This window comes from Onychomys torridus, chromosome 7, assembly GCF_903995425.1.
Source record: "Onychomys torridus chromosome 7, mOncTor1.1, whole genome shotgun sequence".
Lineage (NCBI taxonomy): Eukaryota > Metazoa > Chordata > Mammalia > Rodentia > Cricetidae > Onychomys > Onychomys torridus.
The window spans coordinates 31,751,962-31,776,938 of record NC_050449.1 but is presented as its reverse complement, the minus strand read 5'-3'; the positions used below and the strand labels follow the sequence as shown (position 1 = coordinate 31,776,938).

Below are 24,977 nucleotides of genomic sequence, written 5' to 3'. Positions count from 1 at the left end.
TAGGCAATATGAACCCACAGGGCTGGAAAGGTAGCATGTAGTTAAGAATGTTCATCATTTGGATAGGAGTGTGATGGTTTTCATTTCTTGTGTTTTATGTGCATTTATCATTTTACATGCATGACCATTGCTTTTTTATTTTAAATTCTTTTTTAAAAACTGCAGTGATACCTTATTGTTGTATTGTATTGTGTTGTGTTGCGTTGCGTTGCGTTGCATTGCATTGTATTGTATTGCATTGCATTGCATTGCATTGCATTGCATTGCATTGCATTGCTTGCATCTTAGTTTAGGTCATACAGTGTCACTGTGTTCAACTTGCCAGTAACTACTATGTCTGAGTTAATTTACTTAGTTTTAAATTTGTTGCTTATGCTTTTAATGTCAAATATGAAAAAAAAAAATACACTGCCAAACACAGGGCCATCCCAAACTGTCTTACAGAAGCGGCAGCACCATTTCACATTCCCATCAGCGATGTTTGACGGTTCTCCCTTCACACACTGTGACAGCAACATAAATTAGCATGGACATTGTAAAGAAAATACAGTACAGAGTTTGCTCAAAGTTAAACTCAATGATCAGTTTAAAATAGTGCTTCTGTTAGTCCATTGCTAAATATATACATCCAAAGGAATTAAACCAGTATCCTGAAGATATGTATGCACTCCCAGCACCATTCATGGTAGCTAAGACACTGAATCAACTTAGGTGTACATCAGTGGATGGATGGATGGATGGATGAGAAAATGTGATTGATATATATATACAATGGAGTGCTACTACATCATTAAGAGAACAAAATCTTGGCATTTGCAAAAACGTGGATTAATTAAAAGACACTTTTTTTAAAGTCAGGCATATAGAGACAATCAGAATGATCTCATTCGTATGTAAAAGCGAAAAACTGATTTCACTAAAGGAGATAATAGAATTTTAGTTACCACAAGCTTGCATGGTTAGGGTGGAGGGTGGCAAGATGTTAGTCAAGGAGGGTATAATTATTCCTGGATAGAAGCAAAGGTCTATAGGATAGGATATATAGGAGAGAGACAGAGAGAGAGAGTTCAGAAAGATAAGGAGAGACAGACAGACAAACAGAGTAAATGAGTGATTGCCTGGGACCATGGAGTGGAAGAAAATAGATAGGTATACAGTAAGGAAAGGGTAGGGAACAAATGCTAACAGCTGCAGATTTACTGTCTTGTGTGATTAAAAAAAAAAATACTCTAAAATGGATTGTGATGATGGTTTGCACAACACTGTGAATGTACTAAAAGCCATAGGATTGTATTTTCGAATAAGTGGACTGATATAACAGTACTTAAAATACAAGCATTTGGGCTGATGTGATGCCTCAGTAGATAAAGGTGTTTTCCACCAAGCCTAATGACCTGAGTTTGATCCCTGGGACCTACATGGTAGAAGCAGAGAAGCAGCTTCTACAAGTGGTCCTCTGACCTTTTTGTCACACACACACACACACACACACACACACACACACACACACACACACTAAAAGAATAAAGAAATGCAGTTTTTTATTCAAGTATGAGAATTCCAATTTCTGTATAGTCTCACTGATATTTGTTATTACCCATCTGTTTTTGTTGCAATTGTGTGTGTGTGTGTGTGTGTGTGTGTGTGTGTGTGTGTGTGCCATTGCTCATGGAGGCCAGTAGAGGGCATCAGATCCCCTAGAACCAAAGTTACAGGAGATAATGAGCAGCCTCACATGAGTGCTGGGAATCTAGCCAAGGTCCTCTGAAAGAACAATATATGGAGACTGCTGAACCATTTTTCCAGCCTGCCCATCTTTTTTATTATAAGCATCTTACTGGATGTTAAGTGGTATCTCAGTGTGAGTTTACTTTATAATTTCCTAATAGCTAATGGAATTTAGCATCTTTTCATATGCTTGTTTGAAATATAAACCCTTTCTTTGGGGAAATGTCTAAGTTTGTTGATTTTCAGTTTTATTATTTTTAGTGTCAAATCTAAGAATTCACTGCAAAATCCAAGGTCATGAAAATATTTTCTGACTAGCTGGGCGATGGTGGCATGTGCCTTTAAATCCCATGACTTGGGAGACAGAGGCAGGTGGATCTCTGTGAGTTTGAGGTTAGCCTGGTCTACAGAATGAGTTCCAGGACAGCCAAGACTGTTTCACAGAGAAACCCTGTCTGGAAAAAAAAAAAAGAAAGAAAGAAAGAAAGAAAGAAAGAAAGAAAGAAAGAAAGAAAGAAAGAAAGTGTGTGTGTGAGAGAGAGAGAGAGAGAGAGAGAGAGAGAGAGAGAGAGAGAGAAAGGAAAAGGAAAAGAAAAGAAACTTCTGATGTTATCTTCTGAGTTTCATGGCTTCAAAATGATTTAGAAAATAAAACCTCATCCTCCTTTTTTTTTTTTTAAGAGGCTCAAGATTTCTCAATAGTTCTCTTGGCTTCAATATATAATTGTCATCCACAGTAACCTTGAGAGGTTGAAAAGCATGGTTAAACCAATATAGTGCTTTGAGAATCAAAGCTTAAACATATAGCATGAATTGTTAGAAGGTCTCATTAATAAAAACAAACCTGAAGCCAGGTATTGGGGTGAATGCCGGAAGATCAGGAAAGCAGAACAAGCCACAGCTTCCTAACCTCAACAATTCTCAGCTGATCCTGTTTCCTCAGACTGGAAGCCTCTGAGTTCTCATCTGAATGGGTCTCAGCTGAACTGTGCTGCTCAAGAGCCTAAAAGTTTAACCAGCCTAGTCCCTGGTTTTCACACCTTATGTACCTTTCTGCTTCCTGCCATCACTTCCTGGGATTAAAGGCGTGTGTCACCATGCCTGGCTGTTTCCAGTGTGGCCTTGAACTCACAGAGATCCAGATGTGATCTCTGATAGGATTAAAGGGGTGTGTGCCACCATTTTCTGGCCTCTATATCTAGTGGCTGTTCTGTTCTCTGACCCCAGATAAGTTTATTAGGGTACACAATATTTTGGGGAACATAATGCCATCACATAAACATATGAAAGTGGTGAAGCAGTGACAGCGGTTGACTTTTTCGGGAAAGAAAAGGGAGATGTGATAAGGAAGTGAAAGAGCCAGATTTCTTGAGACCACAATACAAAAGACACAGAGCAGAGGGGGACCCGGTTTCCGGGTTCAATCAGTTTTCTTTTGCTCTGTATCTAGTTACACATTTTAATGCTGCCCTCATCTGAACTCTTCTGAGCTCCGCTGAACACAGAAGGAGCACTCTAGAGCTGTCTTTTCTTAGCATACTTATCTTATGAGGACAAACTACATTCCAAGAGAAATTTGTCCAATTTTTTGTAAGTATGAAATTCATGATTGATAATATCTGGTTCTTCTCCAGCAGAACACTGTGCCCAGCCTAGTCTCAGATGCTGGCGTTTCAATAGTCCTGGGGTTTGAGCCCAATTCCCAATTTGTTGGATCCAATTTCATATGCAAAGTAAACTCGGCTATTGGCATACACATGCAAAGTGCTGAATCTCACTTCTCTTCATATTTTCTTCCATTTCCAATGTATATGTACCCACAAATATAAATACAATTTTCATAAGTACACAGTTGGGAAAACACACATGAGTTGTGGATATGTGTACAATTCCTTGTTCTTTATTCTTTTCCTTCTTCAGTGACATGTGACCAGATGAGGCACCTACAACAGTTTCTTCATGGCCTTCTAATGTTTACATCTGGGGGACAGAAATTAAACTAGCCATCAATATTTCTATGCACAATCTGTTTGGGTGCACACTGTATTCTCATTCTCTCTCTCTCTCTCTCTCTCTCTCTCTCTCTCTCTCTCTCTGTGTGTGTGTGTGTGTGTGTGTGTGTGTGTGTGTGTGTACAAAGCAATCAGGGATCAAATCCAATTATCAGCATGTATTAATCACTCAGAATGTCTTCTCTGGCACAGCCTCTAAACTATTGATAAACTTTGTGTTGGAGAACACAATTTTAAGAGTAGCATGTTACATTGCACTTTTTCCCTGTATTTGCTGAACCAAAGATTACAAGCTGGCTGACAACCAGTGTCATCATATATCATCAGATCAACTTTCTAATTAGTTGTAGCATTGTTTTCTTTTTTATTTCATTTATTTTCGTGTATAAGGTTGTTTCTACTGCATGCATGTGTGCGTACCACATGTGTGCCTGGTACCCTTGGAATCCGGAAGAGGACATTGGATTACCTGACACTGGAGTTACAAGAAGTTGTGAACTCTAATATGGGTGCTGGGAATTGATCTTGGGTCCTCTGGAAAGTTAACCGATTTTCTTAACCAGTGAGCCATTTCTCCAGCCCAAGTTACAGTATTTGTAAAGGGATAATTGGATCAACAGTAGACATTGAAGCTTATACTAAAACTATCCTACTTTGAGTTAGCCATCATTGGTTCCTTCTGTTACTATTAGCCTATATGATATTGATATGTTCTTTGGGGGTTAGTTTAACACAGCAGTCACTAAATCAATAGTCCTCATGTCCTGTTCATTATGTCCCCACCATCTTCATCCACTCCAGAGGGAAATCCAGAGTCTTCAGCAGCAGCTCTGGGCTTTTTCTCTGAGTCTTATGCTTCTCTTCACTTCTTCTCACTTCAGAAAAGGTCAGGAACCACCTAGTAACGAAGTCAGCCCTAGGCAGAGGGCCACTTGTGGGGAAGTAAGGCGTTTTTTCAGTCACAGAGGCCTTCTGCCAAAAGCCATGTGAGTGAGCCATCTGGGATATGATTCTCCCAATCCCAGTTCAGCCTTCAAGTGAGCAAAGCCAATCTCTTTTTTCCCCTGTTTTATAATCCAACAGTGAGGAATTTATTTTATTTAGCCATCGATAACTAACCATATTTATATGTGGACTTGACACTTTTACATCTCAGAAACCATTCATTGTCTTGGTGATGATGACATCTGTAGGACTCCAGGTGGAATGATAATATGTATGATAATTTCACATCCTCAACATATTTTTAAAAATCTAGTTTATAATGAGTGCATGAAACAGAATCAAGAGTAGTACCAAGACTAAAGCAAAACTGAAAGGAAACTCCAAAGACTATGGCAGGAAGAGCTGAAGAATTTGCCAACTTACAACTAGTGATGGGTAAAATACAAATGGTTTTTTTTTTCCTTTATTTATTTTTTGTTCATCTGTTTGTTTTACATCCTGGCCACAGCCTCTCCCCCGCCCCATTCTTCCCTTTCAGTCCCTCTCCGCCATTCTCCCCCACCTACAACCCCTCCTCTTCTGTCTCCATCCAGGAAAGAGCCAGTCTCCCATGGACATCAAAAAGCATGGCATATCAAGTTACAGTAAGACTAAGCACCTCCCCCATGTATTAACACTGGGCAAAATGACCCAGGATGAGGAGAAGGGTCCCAACAGCCAGTAAAAGAGTCAGAGACAGCCCCTGTTCCCACTGTCAGGAGTCCCACAAGAGCACCAAGCTAAACAACTGTAACATATATTCAGAGTGCCTCGGTCAGTCCCAGGCAGGCCCCCTGGTGGTCGGCTCAGTCTCTGAGAGCCCCTGTGAGCCCAGGTTAGTTGATTGTGTAAGCCTTCCCCTGCTGTCCTTTACTCCTCTGGTTCCTACACTCCTTCCTTCTCCTCCTCCTCCTCCACAGGATTCCTGAACTCCACCTAATGTTCAGCTGTGGGTCTCTGCATCTGTCTCCATCAGCTGCTAAAGCCAATCTTTTGAATGTAACCTTGTGAGCAATCTATCTTAGCTGCTCCCAAATTCCTGACCTATGGAAAGTAAAAATGATGCATTCACTGTTTAAAGCTATTGAGCAACTTATTTCACAGAAACAGTTAATCCACATATAAAGAGATACTTAATTATCAAAAGAAATGCAAATTAAAATAATGAATTATTACTGCAAGCCAGTAACCTTGTAAGACATAGAAATTATAGAGATTTAATATCCTAACTAAACTCTTTTGTAAGATCATAACAAGAAGTGTACGTATAGACAGGAATTTTTACTCTAGATGAAGCTTCTGTTTCTGGGCAGCAATTCACCACTGGCTTGGGTCCAAGTAGAAGGCCTCTGTCAGGGAGAAAATGAGCCATCAAAGTCTTAAGTTGTTGTTACAGGGGTGGAATGACAGATGGAAACTTGAGGAGCTTCAAACACATGGTCGGTTTTCCACATGGGACATTTGCAGGATGCTAGGAATATGTGAACTGACATCCGCTCAGAATCCTATGCAAAGTGAAAGATCCTCCACCCTGTGATGCTTGGGAGGGGCTGGTGCTAAGCTCACTCCTGCAAATTTACCGCCCTTCCAAACATAGGCCACATTTTGAAACTACCTATAATTGGAAGCTAAGGGGCTGAAAGAAAATCCTCTCAAGAAAGTAAAAAGTTCTCAGTCTCTCAAAGTTGAAAGACGTTCAGTCAAAAACCTGGAGAGAACATACTCCAGAGAATGGGGGAGCAGGGGAGGATCATACTCCAGAATGTGGAAAACTAATGCAGAATGTCTCTTAGTGCCTCTTCAACACAGGCCTGACTGTGCATGTTCCTGAGTAGGTAGTGATCAGCATCTCCACCTGTGTGCCTAACAGAAGAAACAAGAGCCACCTCTGGTGACAGACTAGCTAGAACATCTGTGATTCTTTGGTTTCTCATACAGGGTGTTCCGTATATGTTGCAAATTAAAATACAGACATGCAAAGAGTTAAGGTCATATGACAATCTTGCTCATCTTTCTCTTTCAGTAACAGATAACAGATATGAGCAATTTATAAAGAAAACAGGTTACTTTGCCTCACCATTTATGAACATTTTAGTCTATGATTGACCTCATTACTTTCAGTCTTTGAGACACATTATGGCTAGAACCTGTGGTAGAGCAAAACTATTTGCCTTGTAGTCATAAAGGGGTGTGGAGGAAACAGAACAAGAGGAAGAGATCGGGAACCTACAGATCCCTTTAAGCATGGCACCTGGTGTCACAAAACTTGCCACTAAGCCCACTTCTTAAGTTTCCACCTCCCTAGTATCGCCATATCAAGGATCAAGCTTTTTATCACGTGGACCTCTGAGATACTACCAACAAAACCATAGCATCAGTCAACAATGAAGACAAGGAATAGACAGTAGAAGTGAATCCATAGATTGCCTAGATTCCAGAGATACTGATAGACATTATAAAATCATTCTGACTAATACGGTCAGTAAAATAAAAAACAAACAAATTACATAAGTATGGAGAGTTTCCATAAGTGAATATTAGCAGTAAAATAAAGCATAACTATGCTACAAGAGACTAGGTAACAAGGAAGGTTCAAGGAGGGGATGCTTGGAACTCCCTGGGAAGGGGAAATAGAAGAGACTTTGTGAATGGACTGTGGATGGGTGGGGATGGGAACATGAGCGATCAGGTACGGGATAGACAGAGAGGGAGAGTCCTAAAAGAGGCTACTGGAAAGAGGGGGCATTTCAGGGTCAGGTAAAAACCTGGCACAAGGAAATCTCCCAGGAATCTACAAGGATGACCCCAGCTAAGACTCCTAGCAATAGCAGATACATAGCCTGAACTGGCCATTTTCTGTGACTAGGCAAGACTTCAAGTGGAGGGATTGAGACCCCAACCCAGCCACATAACCTTCAACCTACAGTCAGTCCTGCCTATGGGATGTGCTAGGGTAAGTAAGAGTGGCTTAGAGATTGAGGAAGTGGCCAACTAATGACTGGTCTAGCCTAAAACCCATGCCAGGAAAGTAAGCCCACCCCTGTCTGGAGTACCAGGACCCACAGGCTGGATGACCCAGAGACCCAGGATAGAACCAAACACGACTAGAGGGGGGGGAAAATGTCGATGTAATGATACCTAATGATAGGTATTCTGCCATACTCATATATTGGTGTCTAGTCCAATTGTCATCAGACAGGCTTCATCTGGCAACTGATGAAAACAAATGCAATGACCCACAGCCAAACATTTAACAGAGCTTGAGGAATCCTGCACAAGAGGGGAGAAAGGATTGTAGGAATCAGGGGGGTCAAGAGCGTCACAAGAAACCCCACAGAATCAACTAACCTGGGCTCATAGAGGCTCACAGAGACTGAACCAACAACCATGGAGCCTGCATGGGACTGACCTAAGCTCACATATTAACATAGTTGTGTAACTTGGTCCTCTTATAGGACTCCTAAGAGAGGTAACAGGGGCTGTCTCCAACTTTTTTACTGGCTTTTGGGACTCTACTCCTCATACTGGGTCACCCTGCCCAGCCTTAATACACAGGGAGGTACTTAATCTTACTGCAACTTGATATGCCATGTTTTGTTGATACTCATGGGAGATCTGCCCTTTCCTGAACAGAAATGGAGGAGAAAAAGCGAACTGTGGGGTGGGAACAGAGAGGAGGAAGGGGAAAATGCCGTTTTCCCTGGGGTGTAAAATAAAGAGGGAGAGAAGAAGAGAAGAAAGAGACAAAGGAAGGAGGGAGGGAGGGAGGGAGGGAGGGAGGGAGAGAGGGAGGGAGGGAGGGAGGGAGGGAGGGAGAGGTAGATATTTTAAAAAGATTATAATTTAAATAATTTTTTTTAAAAAAGTATGGAGAATTCCACTAGAAAAACCATAATCTCTAAAACAGAATCAAAAGGGATTTTTCTGGCCATGACAATGCTCTAATCTTAATAGAATGTAAATTACAGAAGTTTGTGAATGTTTCAAATTCCATTTATACATTTAAACTTTGTACATATAATTGTATGTATATGTACCTCAAAAGAAATAAACTGTAAATCAACACAAAAGTAGGTTAATAAAACACATGCTGAAGTATTTAGAGAAAAAGAAGGTGTGCCATTTATTTTGAAATACGTATTTTAAAAGATATCTTGGTGGGTACATGATGGATAGGTGGGTAACAAAACATATAAATAATAAAATTAAAGATTGCAGGTATTCAGTATAAAATTCTTTCAGCTTTACTGTATATTTCAAATTATATAACAATATATTGATATGGGAATGTTATTAATAGCATGGTAATAAGTTTGGCTTTGAGATTAAAAAAATAGATAATTTCCTCAATTTTTTTACTTATCCAATATGGTTTAAAGTAGTATATGAATTCTTTGACAATCCTTCAAATTTCGAGGCTTAATTCCTCTTGGATATAATCTGGATTTAATGGCCTCCTTCTAGTAAGAAATAAAAAAATAAAAATCATTATATACTGTATTTATAATAGAACTAAAACATCTATTATAAAGAATAGGTGTTGAGTTAAAAAATACTTTTCTTGGACACTAAAATATTCATAGAATTTTTCTCTTTATATCTGTTATTATCATGGGATATATTGGTTGACATTTAAATGTTAAATTATTCTTACATTTGTGAAATAAATGCCATTTGCCTCTAGTATTTCAGTTCATAAAACAAAACAAAAGAAAATAAAATAAAAGAAAGACAGAAGCATCAGTGGCAGCCACAAAGATTTGCTAATGAAAGGCACTGCAGTTTTATCTGCTTCCTCTCTTTGTTCATCTGCTGCAGGACAAGCAGCTCCATGTCACCCTGGAGAGACTCCTGTGGTGAGGAAGTGTGGCCTACTGCAGACACACAAGAAAGAACTGGGATTCCAGGTAAATAGCCAGCCAAACTACTCCCCAACCTCTCATCTACAGAATTTTCATAATGATAAATGGGTTTTTTGTTTTAAGCCCTAAGTTTCTGTGAAATTTGTATGCAGCAGCAGAAAACTAGTAACATAATAAGCCACACAAGTGAAACTACACACTCTGAATAGCCACATAGTCACTAAAGAAATTATATTCATCTATAAAACTTACACACAAAGAAAACTCTGAGACATGATGTGTTCAACTGTAAGTTTTTCCAAATACTTACTGGAAAAAAAAATGGTATTCTCTTACCAAATACAATTTTTTAAAAAAACTTGTTAATTCTTTCAGAGTGGTCAGCAGAAGTGGACAACAATATTACAATGCAAAATTAAATTAATCTCTTGATTTCTTAAACATAATATTTAAAAACTTAAGGAAATTATATTAAACTGAATCTAATAAAAATCAAGTTGAGGAAATACTAGAAGCAAGTGACATTTATTTCACAAATGTAAGAATAATTTAAGATTTAAACACCAACCAATATCCCATGATAATAACAGATATAAAGAGAAAAATCCTATGAATACTTCAATGTATCCAGGGAAAGTATTTTTTTTAACTCAACATCTATTCTTTATAAACATACTTAGCAAACTAGCAATAAATAAAAGTTCTTTAATGTGAAAAATGTAATCTACCACTAAATCAAGATAACAAAAGAAAGAGATCTACAGTGAGCATCCTCTATAAATTTTAAAAACATTGAAAACTTTCCCCCTAAGACTAAGAAAAAAAAAATTCACTCATATTCAGTGTTGTGCTGGAGGCCCTGAACAATCAAATTAATGCAACTGGGTAAATAAAAGTATAAAGACTAGAAAAGAGAAAAGCACATAGATCTGTGATGTTTTGAATGAAGGTGGCTCCATAGGCTCTTAGGGAGTGGCACTATCAGAAGGTGTGGCCTTGTGGGAGTAGGTGTGGCCTTGTTGGAGGAAGTGTGTCACTGGGGGTGAGCTTTGAGGCTTCAAATGCTTAAGCCAGATCCAGTGTCACTCTCTCTTTCTGCTGACTATGGATCTGAACATAGAACTCTCAGCTCCTTTTCCAACTCCATGTCTGCCTACATGCCTCCATGCTTTCTGCCATGATGGCAGTGGACTAAACCTCTGAATGGTAAGCTAGCCCCAATTAAATGTTTTCCTTTGTTTAGTCATGGTCATGGTGTCTCTTCATAGCAATAGAAACCCTAACTAGAACAATATAGTTGTTGTATTAATAGAAAATGAATCTACCAGCAAATTATATAATAAACAAGTGAACATAAAGGCTGCTGGATATAAACTGTATATAGAAAAAAATCAATTGTATTTCCACATATTAGCAACAAGTAGGTAAATGTATTTATTAATTCAATTAGCAAAGGAATCAAGAATTCCAAGCACAGAAATTCAACAAGAGATATGTAAGTTCTTTCCACTAAAAAATTTAAAAAAAAAAAAAAAAATGGGGCAGGAGAGATGCCTCAATGGTTAAGGGCACACACTGCTTTTACAGAGAACCTGACTTCAATTCCCAATACCCAATCAAGAACCCACAACTGCCTGTAACTTCAGCTCTAGGGGATCCAATGCCCTCTTGTGGCCTCCATGGGCACTGTACTCACACATGCACATAGTCACATACAGACACACATTATCAAAAAAGTAAAAAATAAGTCTAAAAGGAGACTAAAAAGTGTAATTAAAAAGAAATTTCTAATACATAAGCAAATGGAGCCTATTTTTCACAAATTAAGTTATAGATTTAAAAGACCTGATCAAAAGTTCTGGCTGGATTTCCTTACTGAAATTCAAATTTTGATTGTAAAATTCAAATAGAAGTACAGAAGAGCAATATTATCCACAATAATCTTGAACAAGACTAGAAATATCACATGATAGTATCAAGACCTGTTATAAAGCCTTCATAGTTAAGATACTGTAGAATTGGTACAAAAATAAGCAAGTGGAGCCCAGTCATCGGATTTACAGTAAAACTAATACATTGCCATGGGAATGGGTGGGCTTTCTAATAAACTGGGTGGATCAATTGCATACACATGTGAAAAATAACATACCTTGACCTCCATTCTATCCCTATGTTAAAAAAAAAAAAAAAGTCCTAGAAGGACTCTAGGCACAAAGAGAAATATGGAGCAATTTTTTTTTTCTTATCGGACTAACTGATGGTTTCCTGCATAGGACACATAAAGGACTTTGTTTTTTAAAGATGTAGCTTGGTACTCTTGTGGGACTCCTAACAGTGGGAGTGGGGCTGTCTTTGATTCTTTTGCCTGCTCTTTGGACCCTTTACCTCCTACTATGTTGCCTCATCCAGCCTTGCTATGGGAGGTTTGTGGCTAGTCTTCTTGTGTTGAGTTGATATCCCTGGGAGGCCTGCTCTTTAATGAAGGGAGGGAGAAGGAGTGGATCTGGGGGAGAGGGAAGGAGTGGAGGGAGAGGAAACTGCTGTCAGGAAGTGTTGTATGAGAGAAGAATAAATAAATAATAAAATTTAATTTAAAGAAAGAGAAACAAAAATCCACAGACTGTAGTAGAATGAGAATTTCAAGACATCAGAAAACCCCGTGAAGAAAATGAAAATGGTACCAGTGGACAGCAAGAGGATAGTGGATAAAACACATTTCTCAAAATAGTCTCAGCATGCTAAGGAAAGGGTAGAAAACCCAGCTGAAAAGCAAGCAAAAGTCTTCCACACACTTCATAAAAGACTGGCACCCAAGTGACCAAATCAGCCAATCAGTCATCAGAGAGACTTCAAGTTCAAACCACAATGTGTTACTTTTCTACACATCCCAAAATGTCATAAAACTTTTAATTGGAAAAAAATAATACTGGCAAAGAGGTGTGCCTCTTAGGACTCTCAAAAGCTGTTTGTGAAAGTATAAACAACCACTTGGAAAAATATAAAGGTAACCATATGCATGGTACTGCGGCCAGCAATCCTCTTCTTAGCATATATCCAACACAAATACAAACATATGCCCACCATAAGATACAAACTACAAGGTTCACAGAAACATTGTTTTAGTGGCCAGAACCTGGAAGCCCAAATGACTATCAGTGTGTGTGAAAGCATAAGTATGTATATGTTTCTATAATAACATGGGATAGATATCTGATTCACATAACAGCATGGATGAATCTCAAAAGTATTTTGAACTGTGAATCCAAATATCAAGAAATTAATATAACTTCATGAATATAGAGTACAAAAACAAGCAACAAACTGGATAATTTTAATATACATAGGAGACCGGTTTGGCAGCAAATAAAGGTCTTTTCCCACTAAGCCATCTCACAGTACAAAGTAAGAACTGCTATTTCCTTTTGGGGGGTGGAGGGGAGGATGGAGGTTCCAAAGAGGGGTGGAACCCAGGGCCTCACAAATGCTAGGCAACTGTTTTACTCCTGAGCTATATCCCTGGCCCTCCATCTTTAAGGTGTTAAAATTGCAAAACTAATCTATGCTACCAGAAGTTAGGGTAGCAACTACCTTTGGGGAAGTGAGAACTATCAGAAGGAACAGGAACACTTCACAGTGTCTGAGGAGTCAAACATTCTGTTTCCTGATCAGAGGAAGCATTACTAAAGTACACATGGAGGCATATTATACTATGTATGTATAGTATACTTCAAAAAGACAAATATTTTTAAGAATCAAAAAACTATATATACATAACAACCTACCATAAACATTGACAAAAATGGATGTAATTAAAAGTTGCAGAAATGAGACTCCAGAAAGGGTAATGGAGGGCAGAAAAAAAGCATTCCTTTTGTGGTCCAGATACCTAAATCATTAGTATGCATGGGGCAACTCTAAATTAGAGTGGGCCTCTAGCCAGTGAGATGAGGGAAAGGCTGGCCCAGTCTAAACATCTGTGGCCACAGGATAAAAGTATTTATAGAGACCCGTATACCACATATATCTAAAAAACGAAAAATTATCAACCAAGCTAACAAAATTGTTGTATATGTTCTACCTGCCTATCTTCACACACACACACACACACACACACACACACACACACACACACACACACATGCTCTGTAAGGATCAGCAATGTAAGTTCAATTTAGAACCATTGCACTATCCCAGGTCTCTATCCAAATACAGCCAAGTCCCACACTAAATGTGGAGGCTCACAATTGCATGTGTGGACATGGGCTTTTAAACTCCAACCATACTAAGTAGCTGTTCCTTAGACCTTGAGTGTATACCCACACAGTCATCATCCCTTCAGAAGGTGTATCTGAACCTGAGAAAAGGGCCCACACAGGCCCTGGAAGCAGGCCAAAGCCCATGGGTAAGAAGTTGCAGAGGCAAGGGTGCTGTAAAGTAGTTTGAAGAGTACACAGGTTCTGCATAGCACAGAATGGGCACATCCCATCAGCCCGCATACTCCTTGCCCCCCAGGAATAACAGAGCCAAGGAAAGCCAAAAGGAGGCCAGTTAAGGGCCTCCATATCAAAGTTCAAGGGCAGTGCTATAGACAAGGCTGTCTTGTTCTCCAACCCAACCACATGATGCTAACTTGACCTGATATTTGGGTACTAGTCCAACTTTCTGTTAGCATGAAAAAGTACCAGATATCATCAACTTAAAGAGAAGAAAGGTGGAGATGGGGGTTGAGATCGTCACATCTGAGGCCTCCTCGTTACAAAGGGAAAACACAAAGGGAGGATATGTTTATTTAGTTCATGGTTCCAGATTCTGTAGTCACGTGGCTCTGTAGTATTGGGCCTGCGGTGGACAGTGGCTCATGGCAGAAGTACACAGGGAAAAAAGAAGCTGTTTATTTCATGGTGTCCAAGAAGCAAGTGTAAGACAAAGGGCCTGAGGGTTCCAATATCCCCATCAAGGACATGCCCCAGTGACTTAGGTCCAACCTTTCAATTGCTCCACCTCTTCCCCAGAGTGTCACAGGCTGGCAGCCAAGCCTTTTAACACCTGGGCCCTGTGGACACTTACCAAAATTTAGGCATGCCCTTTGCATTACAAGCTGGCAAGCACGGTCTCATATCCACATCCAAGCCCCATGGTTTTTCACAGACTGAACCTTGAGAGAAGAAAAAGCTTAGACAAAGTGACTTGCCTGAAATCATTCAGTTGGAAAATACGCACTGTTGGGTCTTCCGGGACAACTTTTCCTTCCAAAGGTCAAGACCAGAGTCGGAGAAGGCAAGCTAACATCAAAATCAGGGCAGTTTCTAGGAAGGAGTCTGGACCTAAGGCAACACTCATCACTGCGACAAAGCCTGCTCTATAGGGGTAACTATCCTCGCTGAATCCTGGGGGCGCCATTCCCACCCCAAACCACAAAATGAGAGCCTTCAACACATTTAAGCAATCTCCACCCAAATTCCACACCAATTACATGGGGGGCTGAGCCCTCGGCCCCTCCTTCTCTCGACCACTCTGCTGAAAATACTGTATTAATCAGAAGGCAGAATAAAGCCACAGGGCTTCGTCCTCTGGGAGACAACCCAGGCAAGCAGCCTGGCACCAGCCACACGTGAAGCCTGACCCTCCTCCAATGAGGACCCACCGAGGCTTCGCCTCCCTCTAATTGCCAGAGTGTCTGGCTCAGAGCCTGGACAGTTGTGTACAGAACCGTTTGCCTGGTCCTAGCACGGATGTGTGAGGCTGGGGCTGCAGCACTGTCGACTACAGACTAACTCCGTGAAGCTGCCTCCACTTCACCCCACTGTCCCTGGATTGCTAAGGGTGGCAGCCTCCTCTGCACCCCCAAGCTCGGCAGCAACATGTCACTCGCACACACCGCGGCAGAGTATATGCTCTCTGATGCCCTGCTACCCGACCGCAGGGGCTCTCGCCTCAAGGGACTGCGGCTGGAACTGCCCCTGGACAAGATGGTCAAGTTTGTTACGGTGGGCTTCCCCTTGCTGCTGATGTCTCTGGCCTTTGCCCAGGAGTTCTCATCAGGTAAGAGACCTGACTTCATTCCACCCTCCACCCGGTAGAAAGTGAGAGCCAGCTCCTGACTTAAGTAAATTTCATGGCTTTGGGCAGGACTGGATTCCCAAGAGGCAGGTCATGAGTGAGTCTAAGGCACTTGCAAAGCAGAAATCATACAATAAAAAATAATAGTGGAGGGGGGAGGGGCTGGATGGAGTAAGGGGAGGGTGGGGAGTATGAAGGAGAGAATATGCTCAACATACTATATATACCTGGAACTAAGAGACTAAATGGAATTTTGAAATAACAGTTAGTTGTCACTTTAGCAGTCATAGATTTTAAGTCAAATCAATGATAAAACTACCATTTTGGTTTCTATAGATATGAGAGGTTGGGACTCTCATCTTTTCAGAACGTGCAGCCCCTTCCTCTTAGCCCACACTGAACAAACTTTTTTCTGCTGAGCCCTCTTCCCACTCATCCACCCCCACTTGCAGAGTTAATACAGCCTGGTTTGGAGGCGCTCAGCAAGCCCCTGCTTCTTCTCCATGACCCTAGACGTAAACAGACACGAACACGCCTGTTTGTGATGTTGTAAGCACTGGGTTACAAAAGCCTGCTGTTCCCTCTACTGCAGTCAGCTGGGCCCTTGTTTACTTTTCTGTCTGTGCCCATTAGCTTACTGCATTTCCTGATGGCGTGTCCCTCCTCGCTCTGTTCTTCACCTGCAAGAATGGGAACAGGATTGGTCTGCAGCTCCTCCGCTTTCTGATAAGAAACAGGAAAGCTAGGTCCTCTCCTCCAAGCCCGGTTTCCTTTCCATGTCAGAATCCAGGCAATAGTCATCTGCTCCATACAAAACAAAAGAGCCACCTTTTAATCTGGGTATGGTGCACACACCTGTCATCCCAGCATTGTGGAGCCTGAGGCAGGAGGATGACAAGTCTGAAGTCAGCCTGAGACACATAGTGAGACTCGGTCTCAAAACTAAACAGTGCCGACAAGATGGCTCAGCAGATGAAGGCACTTCCTGCCAAGTCTGCCAACCTGAGTTCAGCCCCAGGACACACATGATGGCTCTCTGACACTACAGTGGAAGGACGAAGCCATTACCACAAGTTGCCTTCTGGCCCCCATGAGTATGGCGCAGCCCTCGCACACACATGACACACACATATAATAATTTCAAAAGTAATTTTTAGATGATGTCATCTCTCTGCTGGGTGGTGGTAGTACAGATTTTAATCCCAGCTTTCAGGGAAGCAGAGGCATGCGGATCTATCCGAGTTCAAGGCCAGCCTGGTCTACAGAATGAGTTCCAGGACAGCCAGAGCTAGAAGAGAAACCCTGTTTCAAAAAAAAAAAAAAAGAATGTCATCTTTCTTAAATGGAAATGTCACTATCAAATGCCACACCTTCCTTCTGATGGCAAACTGCCGAGTTCAAGGAGTCTCTGGTAGCTTCCTGCGTGGGAGCCAGGAGAGAACTTGAGAGTAAAGGCCCGTCAGACCTAAAAGACCAAATCAGTGCGTTGGTAGCATGGACCAAACTGTATGTGCTGTTCTGTCATGACCCAGCAGTACAGGGCCCAGAAAGCTGAGACTCAGGAAGAAGGCAAGGCCTGCCAGGCACAGAAGTTACCAAGTAATGAGTATGTCCCCTCACCCGGAAAACTCTCAAATGATTTCCATCCCTCTGCTGCAACCAAGGCCGCCTCAACGCTCTGCTCCTTTTGCAGGGTCTCCCATCAGCTGCTTCTCTCCCAGCAACTTCAGTGTCAGACAGGCTGCCTATGTGGACAGCTCCTGCTGGGACTCACTGGCTCACCATAAGCAGGACGAGGCTGGCCAGTACAAGGTGAAGTCTCTCTGGCCCCACAAGGTAAAACAGACAAAGGCCCTATCAGGGTGGCTTCCTGGCTTGGGAGTCGGGGGTAGACTGAACCAACATACTCCTCCCACTGAACTCCACCCTTGCCCACCGAGCTCCCTGCCACCTCACTCTGTCCTCGCCCGTTCATTTTGGCAGCTGACTTCATAGTCCAGGAGTTCTTCAAATGCCTGCTGATGTCTGGTTGCCAGCTTTCATCTGATTGGGAGTTTTGTGCCTGTGGGTGAGGCTTGTTGAGAAGCAGTTTTAGGTGAAGGGGATTTCTCTGGTATACTTCACTAGAAAGAAACTCAAGTCTCAGTATCTAGTCCTATCCCAGGATTGTCTGTTATCTCTGAGAAGAGTCATTCTGTCCTTAATTTGAGGAGAGGACTAGAGTACAGCTAGAATCAAGTCTGACTGCTAGTTCTCATGGAACTCAGCCACAGACCCTACCATTTAGTGCTCATTCAGCATGGGTCCTTTAGTATTTCATTCCTCACCCGCCTCAGGATAGTTCTCCTGCACACAGTAGACTTGCACATAGAGTGGCTTAGTCTCTCCAGAGATAAAACTCCAAGCCTTCCATCGGGAATGGGAAAGGGTGGTGGCTTGGATACTGTACATTGCAGAAAAATCCACAGGTCTGCATCTTACACTGACTTTTCAGTATCCTGGTTCAAACTAACTTATTTATACTCTTGCTTTTCAGTTTCATCCATCTCCCTAATTCCTGAGCCTTTCTGGTTCTGAGTTGCAGATTGTTTGTTCTTGTCTGGACTCCACGCTTTCCCCCACACCATGTCTTGTATCCGGCAGCTGACCCCCAGCTTTCAATATTTTGCTGCTTTTGTCTCCTCCTCTCCTGCTCACTTTGTGCTTAAATTTTTTTTTCTTTGCTCTTTCTTGTCAGCCTAGAAGGCAAAATCAAAGACTTAGCAGAGAAAGTCCACAGAGCCTCTGTCACCGGCAGGTCAGCAGGCCAAGACAGTGACAAGTCCACAGATTGGAAGGGCAAAATGCCTGAGCATCAGTGTCACCAGGATTACTTGGCTCCACCCCATTACTAGGAACACACTCTGTGGAAATGAAGGCCTCATTTTCAGGGGTGTTAATTCTTGAATAGGAGTAAAATTGTTATAATTTCACTTGAGGCCCCAGTTTACCTATTCAAGTCTTTTTTATAGTTCTGAAAACATATGGAGACAGACAGACAGACAGACAGACAGACAGACACACACACACACACACACACACACACACACATCAGATGTACTCTCCATCTTTTCCTCTAAACTTGCCACTACAAAGACAAAGCAACCCAGAAGAAGTTGCAGGTCAAGGGTCTTCAGGAGAATAAGCTCCTAAGGCTTCCATCCTGGCTCCAGATCTTCACTCTTCCAACTGCCCAGTGTGTGGTGCTGTGCAGATGTGTGATTTGGCCATAATGCAGTGTTCCCTGCTATAAAATAGACACAGGGATAGCACCCTACCAATAGCGTACTTATGAAAACCAAGGGAAATAATGCATCCTATGTACCTAGCAACAAACGTAGATTCACAAGTCCTTCATAAGTAGAGAGTGTGCCGTGAATAAAAAGATGGGTCTGCCTCTATTGGATGCATAAATATAAAGAAAACCCAAGGGAAGGCCCTGTGCACCCTGCCAGGCTCACCATAACAAAGGGCAGCCGAAACAATGAAAACATAAGGTGTCAGCAGGTTGGCTCCTCTGAGCTCTGCAAGAGATAGATCTTCTAACTCTTCTGTTTGGCTCATAGACACATCACCCTGGGTATTCTCCATGTATGCATGCCTATCTTCATATGACGGGGTGGAGCGTCTTTAAAAACACCAGTGTAGCTGAGCAGACATGATCTACACATTCCTAAAGGTCCATTCCACTATCTGCACACCTGAAACGACCCCCGTAGAATTCCAAGAGAGTGTCTGGTGGTGTCATTCAACATTGTTGAGGACCCAGAGACTAGAAAAGACCAGCAGAGAGCAGAATACATACAAGAAACAACATTTTTTTTCTCCCCTGGGATGTCAGGGCCACTGTTGATCAGAATCTCAGTCTAGATATCCAGTCTGCACTATTGAGGCAGAAGAAGCAGATATCTCCCTTCCAGACACTTTCTATCCTCTACCTCTCTTCTGCTTCCATTCTTTCCCTTCTCCTTGGAGCCCCAGACAGACCATAGATCAGAAAATCCATAGACCATGGATCTAGGTAACATGGAGCTATTATGTCCCTTCTCTACCAGCCTACTATATTATTCCGCATGGGCAGAGAGCTTTGGGTAGTCAACTATGAGCACTCTCTTCCCTTCTAAAGTGGAAACAGGTGAACAGTGAAGCCCCTACTTAGCTGTCATCCAAGGCCCAGCTTGGGCTCCCTTCTCAGCCTTCTGCTCCTTGCAGGCTCTCCCCTACTCTCTACTGGCCCTGGCCGTAGCCATGTATCTGCCAGTGCTGCTGTGGCAATATGCAGCTGTGCCCGCCCTCAGCTCTGACCTGCTGTTCATCATCAGTGAACTTGACAAGTCCTACAACCGCTCCATCCGCCTGGTGCAACACATGTTGAAGATCCGGCAGAAGAGCTCCGACCCCCACGTCTTCTGGGATGAGCTAGAGAAGTAAGTTGCACACTCAAAGTTTTTCTAAAGGACTGTGTGGAGCATTAAATTGATACCCATGCAGAATCATCTTCATATTTTCTCTATACCATCCTTCTCAAGAGAGCAAAGTACTCAGTTCATCCCTTCATTCTTGGAGGGGATGAACCTTCTCATTCCTGTAGGGAGAAGAAGACTCTGCCTCTAGTTTACAGATGAACACACTGAGCCACAGGAATTAATAGCTCTAAAATATTACTTTGTTTACTATTCCCTTGCTCAGAAACCTTAGTTAACTCCCCCTATGCTTATAAAAATGTTGGAAGTCTCAAATATCTATCCAAGGCCTCAAGCACAATGTCAACTACTTTTCAAACTTTGAGTTACAATTTGAGCATTCCTAATCTCCAAATTGCCCAGTGCTCAAAAATCCAGTTTTTTAAAGATATCATTGGTAAAGTCTTTCAAGTATTCCAAAATAAAGATATAAACCCCACCAAAATCTGAAACACTCCCAGACCCCAAGGATTTGGGATATGGGATACTTAACCTAGCCTAGACAACAAAAAACTTCTGTTTTGCCTCAGTAATTTCCCCCTTATCCTTGAGCAAATCATTGATGGAATTAATCATTCATGTGAGTACCAGACTTTGAGTGTGTGTGTGTGTGTGTGTGTGTGTGTGCGCGCGCGCGCGCACGCACCACATATGAATGCAGATGTTCAGAACAGGAGACAAAGGAAATGAAGCTGTACTTACAGTGTGGGGTTAAGATTTATTGAAGCAAAGCAGGCAGCAAGAAGGCAAAGTACACACATAAAATACGTCTTAGTAGACCATAAACAGTATGGAGGAGGAAAAAGTAATGGGGGGAGGGAGCGAGAAAGCTCAGAGAAAAGGATAGTGCCATTTTTAAATGGGTCTGGCATAGCCAGTGGGCACCGGTGAAAGGGGAGTTTAGCTAAGAACTGTGATCGATCATATTCTGTCTCGTGTTCATGTGCATGCAATGTCCTCTCAAAAATGTTCCTCTCTACCATTTGGGAACCCACAGTTAAGCCAATATTCCCTCTCCTGGTTTCTGGACACTCTAACTTACAGTTACTCCATCTCCCAATATTCACAACTACTATGGTTTCTGTGCATTTAGCAACAAGTATTAACTGGGCTTATCTCACCTGCCCTTCCCCTCAAGACAGACACTAAAGCTTCCTCAAAGCAGAGACGGGTTTACCTGTACCTCACCAGCGAGGCTTTAAACAACAATGTTGATGTATTAATTAGTATGAAGTGAATGAATGAACTGGCCTCAAAACCAAATTCAGAACACAGAATTCCATTGTTTACATTCCCAATCATAAGCTTATTGCTTTGTAAATCCTACTTTGGCTTTGGGCTTCAGTTAATCTTGCTAGGCAGAAATTCACTTGGACTGTGACCATTCATAGTTTATTGATCGTTCCTGGATTTAAGACTCTGTATTTAATGTTTGGAGAACTGAGAAGTACTCACACACCCACCTCCTCTAGGGGAAGAACTGTTGTTATGATTAGAGAGGGAATTCAGATTTTCACGGATACTAAAAATGTCATGTTTGGGGCTGGAGAGATGGATCAGCAGTTACAAGTTCTGGCTGCTCTTAGAGAAGACTAGCGTTAGACTCTTACCACTCACATGGCTGCTCACAACATCTGTAACTCCAGTCCCAGGGGCTCCAATGCCTTCTTCTAGCTTCGGCAGGCAATGTGTGCATGTAGTGCACCAACAGGAGTTGCAGGCTAACCACCCATGCATGTAAAATAAAAATAAAGGTTAAAAAAAAATTAATGTCATGTTAGATACACAAACCAACTAGTCTACCACATGACTTTTAGGGTGTGGTTCTAAATGATGCTTCCTAACAGTGCCTTCTTTCTTCCCTTGCCCAGGGCCCGGAAAGAACGGTACTTTGAATTCCCCTTGCTAGAGCGGTATCTGGCCTGCAAGCAACGCTCCCATTCGCTAGTGGCCACCTACCTCCTGAGGAACTCCCTCTTACTCCTCTTCACCTCTGCCACTTACTTATACCTTGGCCACTTCCATTTAGATGTCTTATTCCAAGAAGAATTCAGCTGCTCCATCAAGACAGGACTGCTACATGATGAGACCCATGTGCCAGATCTGATCACATGCAGGCTGACTTCCCTGTCTGTTTTCCAGATTGTAAGTCTGTCCAGTGCAACAGTATACACCATACTGGTTCCAGTGATAATCTACAACCTTACACGGCTATGTCGGTGGGACAAACGACTCCTCTCCATCTATGAGATGCTCCCAGCTTTTGATCTCCTCAGCAGAAAAATGCTAGGATGCCCCATTAATGACCTCAATGTGATCCTTCTTTTCCTCCGAGCTAACATCTCTGAGCTCATCTCTTTTAGCTGGCTGAGTGTCTTGTGTGTGTTGAAGGACACAACCACCCAAAAGCACAACATTGACACAGTAGTCGATTTTATGACCTTATTGGCAGGGTTAGAACCCTCAAAACCTAAACATCTCACCCAACAGGTATGTGATGAACACCCATAGTTAAGAAAGGAACCATGGAGAGATAAGTTTTGTCTAAAGTAACTCTCCTTCTTCACAAGTTGTACAGAGTAAAAGACAAAAAAAATAATAAAGATGATGATGATGATGATGATGATGATGATGATATCCACTTAAAATTGGTAAGATTAGATTAGGCTAAATATCCTGTATTTATAAGAAGATAGAATCAATGCATGAAAATTCAATGTGAAATCTAGAAAAGAGTCAAACATCTGAAAATTAGGTCTAGAGCATTCTGAGGACAGTGACACTGAATGAATTGAAGTGAAGTCTAGACACTGAACACAGAAAGATTCTAAAGGCCATTTATGAGGAAAGTTATCACAATATCTACTCACTCTAGAAGTCATGATTGCCTCACCCCAATGAGCAGGTAGAACAATTTAGTAAGAGATTAATAAGGATATGAAACTCCTGGAAACACTTTGATTTTGCTTGTAATCTTGCTCTGTAGATATTTTCAGCCTTGCCAAGCCCTCCATGGCCTGCAAAATGAGACAACTTAACTTGTAATGTGCTCTTGGGATGTAAGGACAGAAGAAAAGGCCATGAACAGAGTCTTTAAGTATCAAATACATTTTTTATTATATAAACTAAAGCTGCTTTTCCACGAGGGCTCAGATTATGGACTACAAACATTTTCATAAATCTTAATAGTTCAAGGGATACTACACCTTCACCTACAGCCAACAATTGAAGGCCAGCAGATTAAGGGGCTTGCTGCCAAGCCTGATGACCTAACTTCAATCCTGGGCCCCAAATGGTAGAAGGAAAGAACCAACTCCTACAAGTTAGTTTCTGATCTCTACATGCAAATAAATAAATAAATGATAAACATGAAAGTCACATTGGTACACTTCTGTTTATTCTGTATATTCTCCAATTCACTAGTCCATCCTTGCATCTAACTACCAAAGCTTTGCTCTGATGCCATAGGCTGTGCTTTACCCACAGTACCATGGTGTCTCTTAATGAACATTGTTATAAATTTCATGAGAGAATTTTTACACAAGCCATTTAGATCCTTCTTTACATAGGTGAGTAGAAAAGCCATGTTGCTTCTGACAAATTAAGATAAATTTACCTAAAGTGGGTCAAGATCTTATAGATGCTCACCGATGAAATTAATAAAAGTCCAACTGCTCAGTGAGTACAGAAGCATTTTGTGATCTACATGCTTCCTACTGCTCCATTCTCTGCTCTTGCTTCCCCATTAGGTAAAAAGATGGCCATGAGTGGTGGAGCAGGGAGAAAGGAGTCCTAGACGACAGCCCAAGCGTGTTTGTACAACTTAACAAACTGCATTAAAACTCTGTCCCTGGCTTTCAATTTTAAAACTAACAGAATGGCTGCACAATGGAACAACATAACCTTCTTAACTGACAGACAGATGTGAGATCAGTCATGGCACTTTGAAAAGCGTCAGATAGGAAAAAAACCAAAACAAACAACAACAACAATAACAACAACAGAAGCAGAGCTGCATTTTGGTAGTTGTGTGTCCTAACTACCAGAACGTGTCTTTGCAGTTAGACATCTTTGAAGCTACAGATAAGTAGTTCTTGCTATATCAAAAACCAAAACACCAGGGCACTTCACCATACCTGTACCCTAGCAAAGGATCTCTGTCCACAAAAGATCTCAGCTTCATTACAGTAACATTTACATTGTGGTTCTGATAACACCACCACCTCCTCCTCTTCCTTTGCTTTCACCTTTTGTCCCCAGCCCTTCAACCCACCGCTGTCATGGATATTTCTAGAGGATCATGGGAAGAAATACCATAAGAAGGAAATCTGACCCACCATGCTTTGGGAGGAAAAGCAAATCACCTTACTCCATGAAGATGCTACCCACCTCTAACGTCTTAAAAATCCACAACACAGAACCCTCTGGACTTCTGTCCATATACACATACCCTCAAAGAGCCCACTTCAGCCTCTCTTTGGAAGGCTTGCTTTGTGTTGCTAAATAAACTACTGCTTAAACTCTGTATCTCTAGACTGAATTCTTTCCTTCCACAAGACTAGAAGCTAGAAGCCAACCCCAAAACAGCTGCACACAGCTTTCACTGTAATCAGCTACTTGCAGTACCCATGCTTCTCGCGACACTGAGTATTTGGACAAGCAGTCTTGCCTCCAGGGTGGACTTCTCTGCCCTTTACTGTACCAACAACTACTTCTACTTTAGGTGCCCAGGAGTAGCTCCTTCAAGAATTCTTCCTGTTTTCTCCCTCTTTCCCTAGATGGTTGCTAAGCAAAATCTACTTCAGAAATAAACATTCATACTATATCAA

General features: G+C 41.7%; 1 protein-coding gene across 1 annotated transcript; it reads left to right on the top strand.

The window, feature by feature from the left end:
• The first annotated feature begins 15,281 nt into the window (after positions 1-15,281).
• Panx3 (pannexin 3) lies at positions 15,282-22,755 on the top strand. The gene is made up of 4 exons (XM_036191785.1): positions 15,282-15,628; positions 17,340-17,482; positions 19,898-20,112; positions 22,020-22,755. The coding sequence occupies exons 1-4, from the start codon at positions 15,448-15,450 to the stop codon at positions 22,657-22,659; spliced, it is 1,179 nt and encodes a 392-aa protein (XP_036047678.1). The 5' UTR covers positions 15,282-15,447; the 3' UTR covers positions 22,660-22,755.
• The last annotated feature ends 2,222 nt before the right edge of the window (positions 22,756-24,977 follow it).

What these genes read in the sequence shown, in the direction of transcription:
- Panx3 (XM_036191785.1), top strand. Translation starts at nt 15,448, where the DNA reads ATGTCACTCGCACACACCGCGGCAGAGTATATGCTCTCTGATGCCCTG. An exon ending in TGCCCAGGAGTTCTCATCAG is followed by an intron (nt 15,629 to 17,339) that starts GTAAGAGACCTG and finishes CTCCTTTTGCAG; the next exon opens with GGTCTCCCATCAGCTGCTTC. An exon ending in TTCTGGGATGAGCTAGAGAA is followed by an intron (nt 20,113 to 22,019) that starts GTAAGTTGCACA and finishes TCCCTTGCCCAG; the next exon opens with GGCCCGGAAAGAACGGTACT.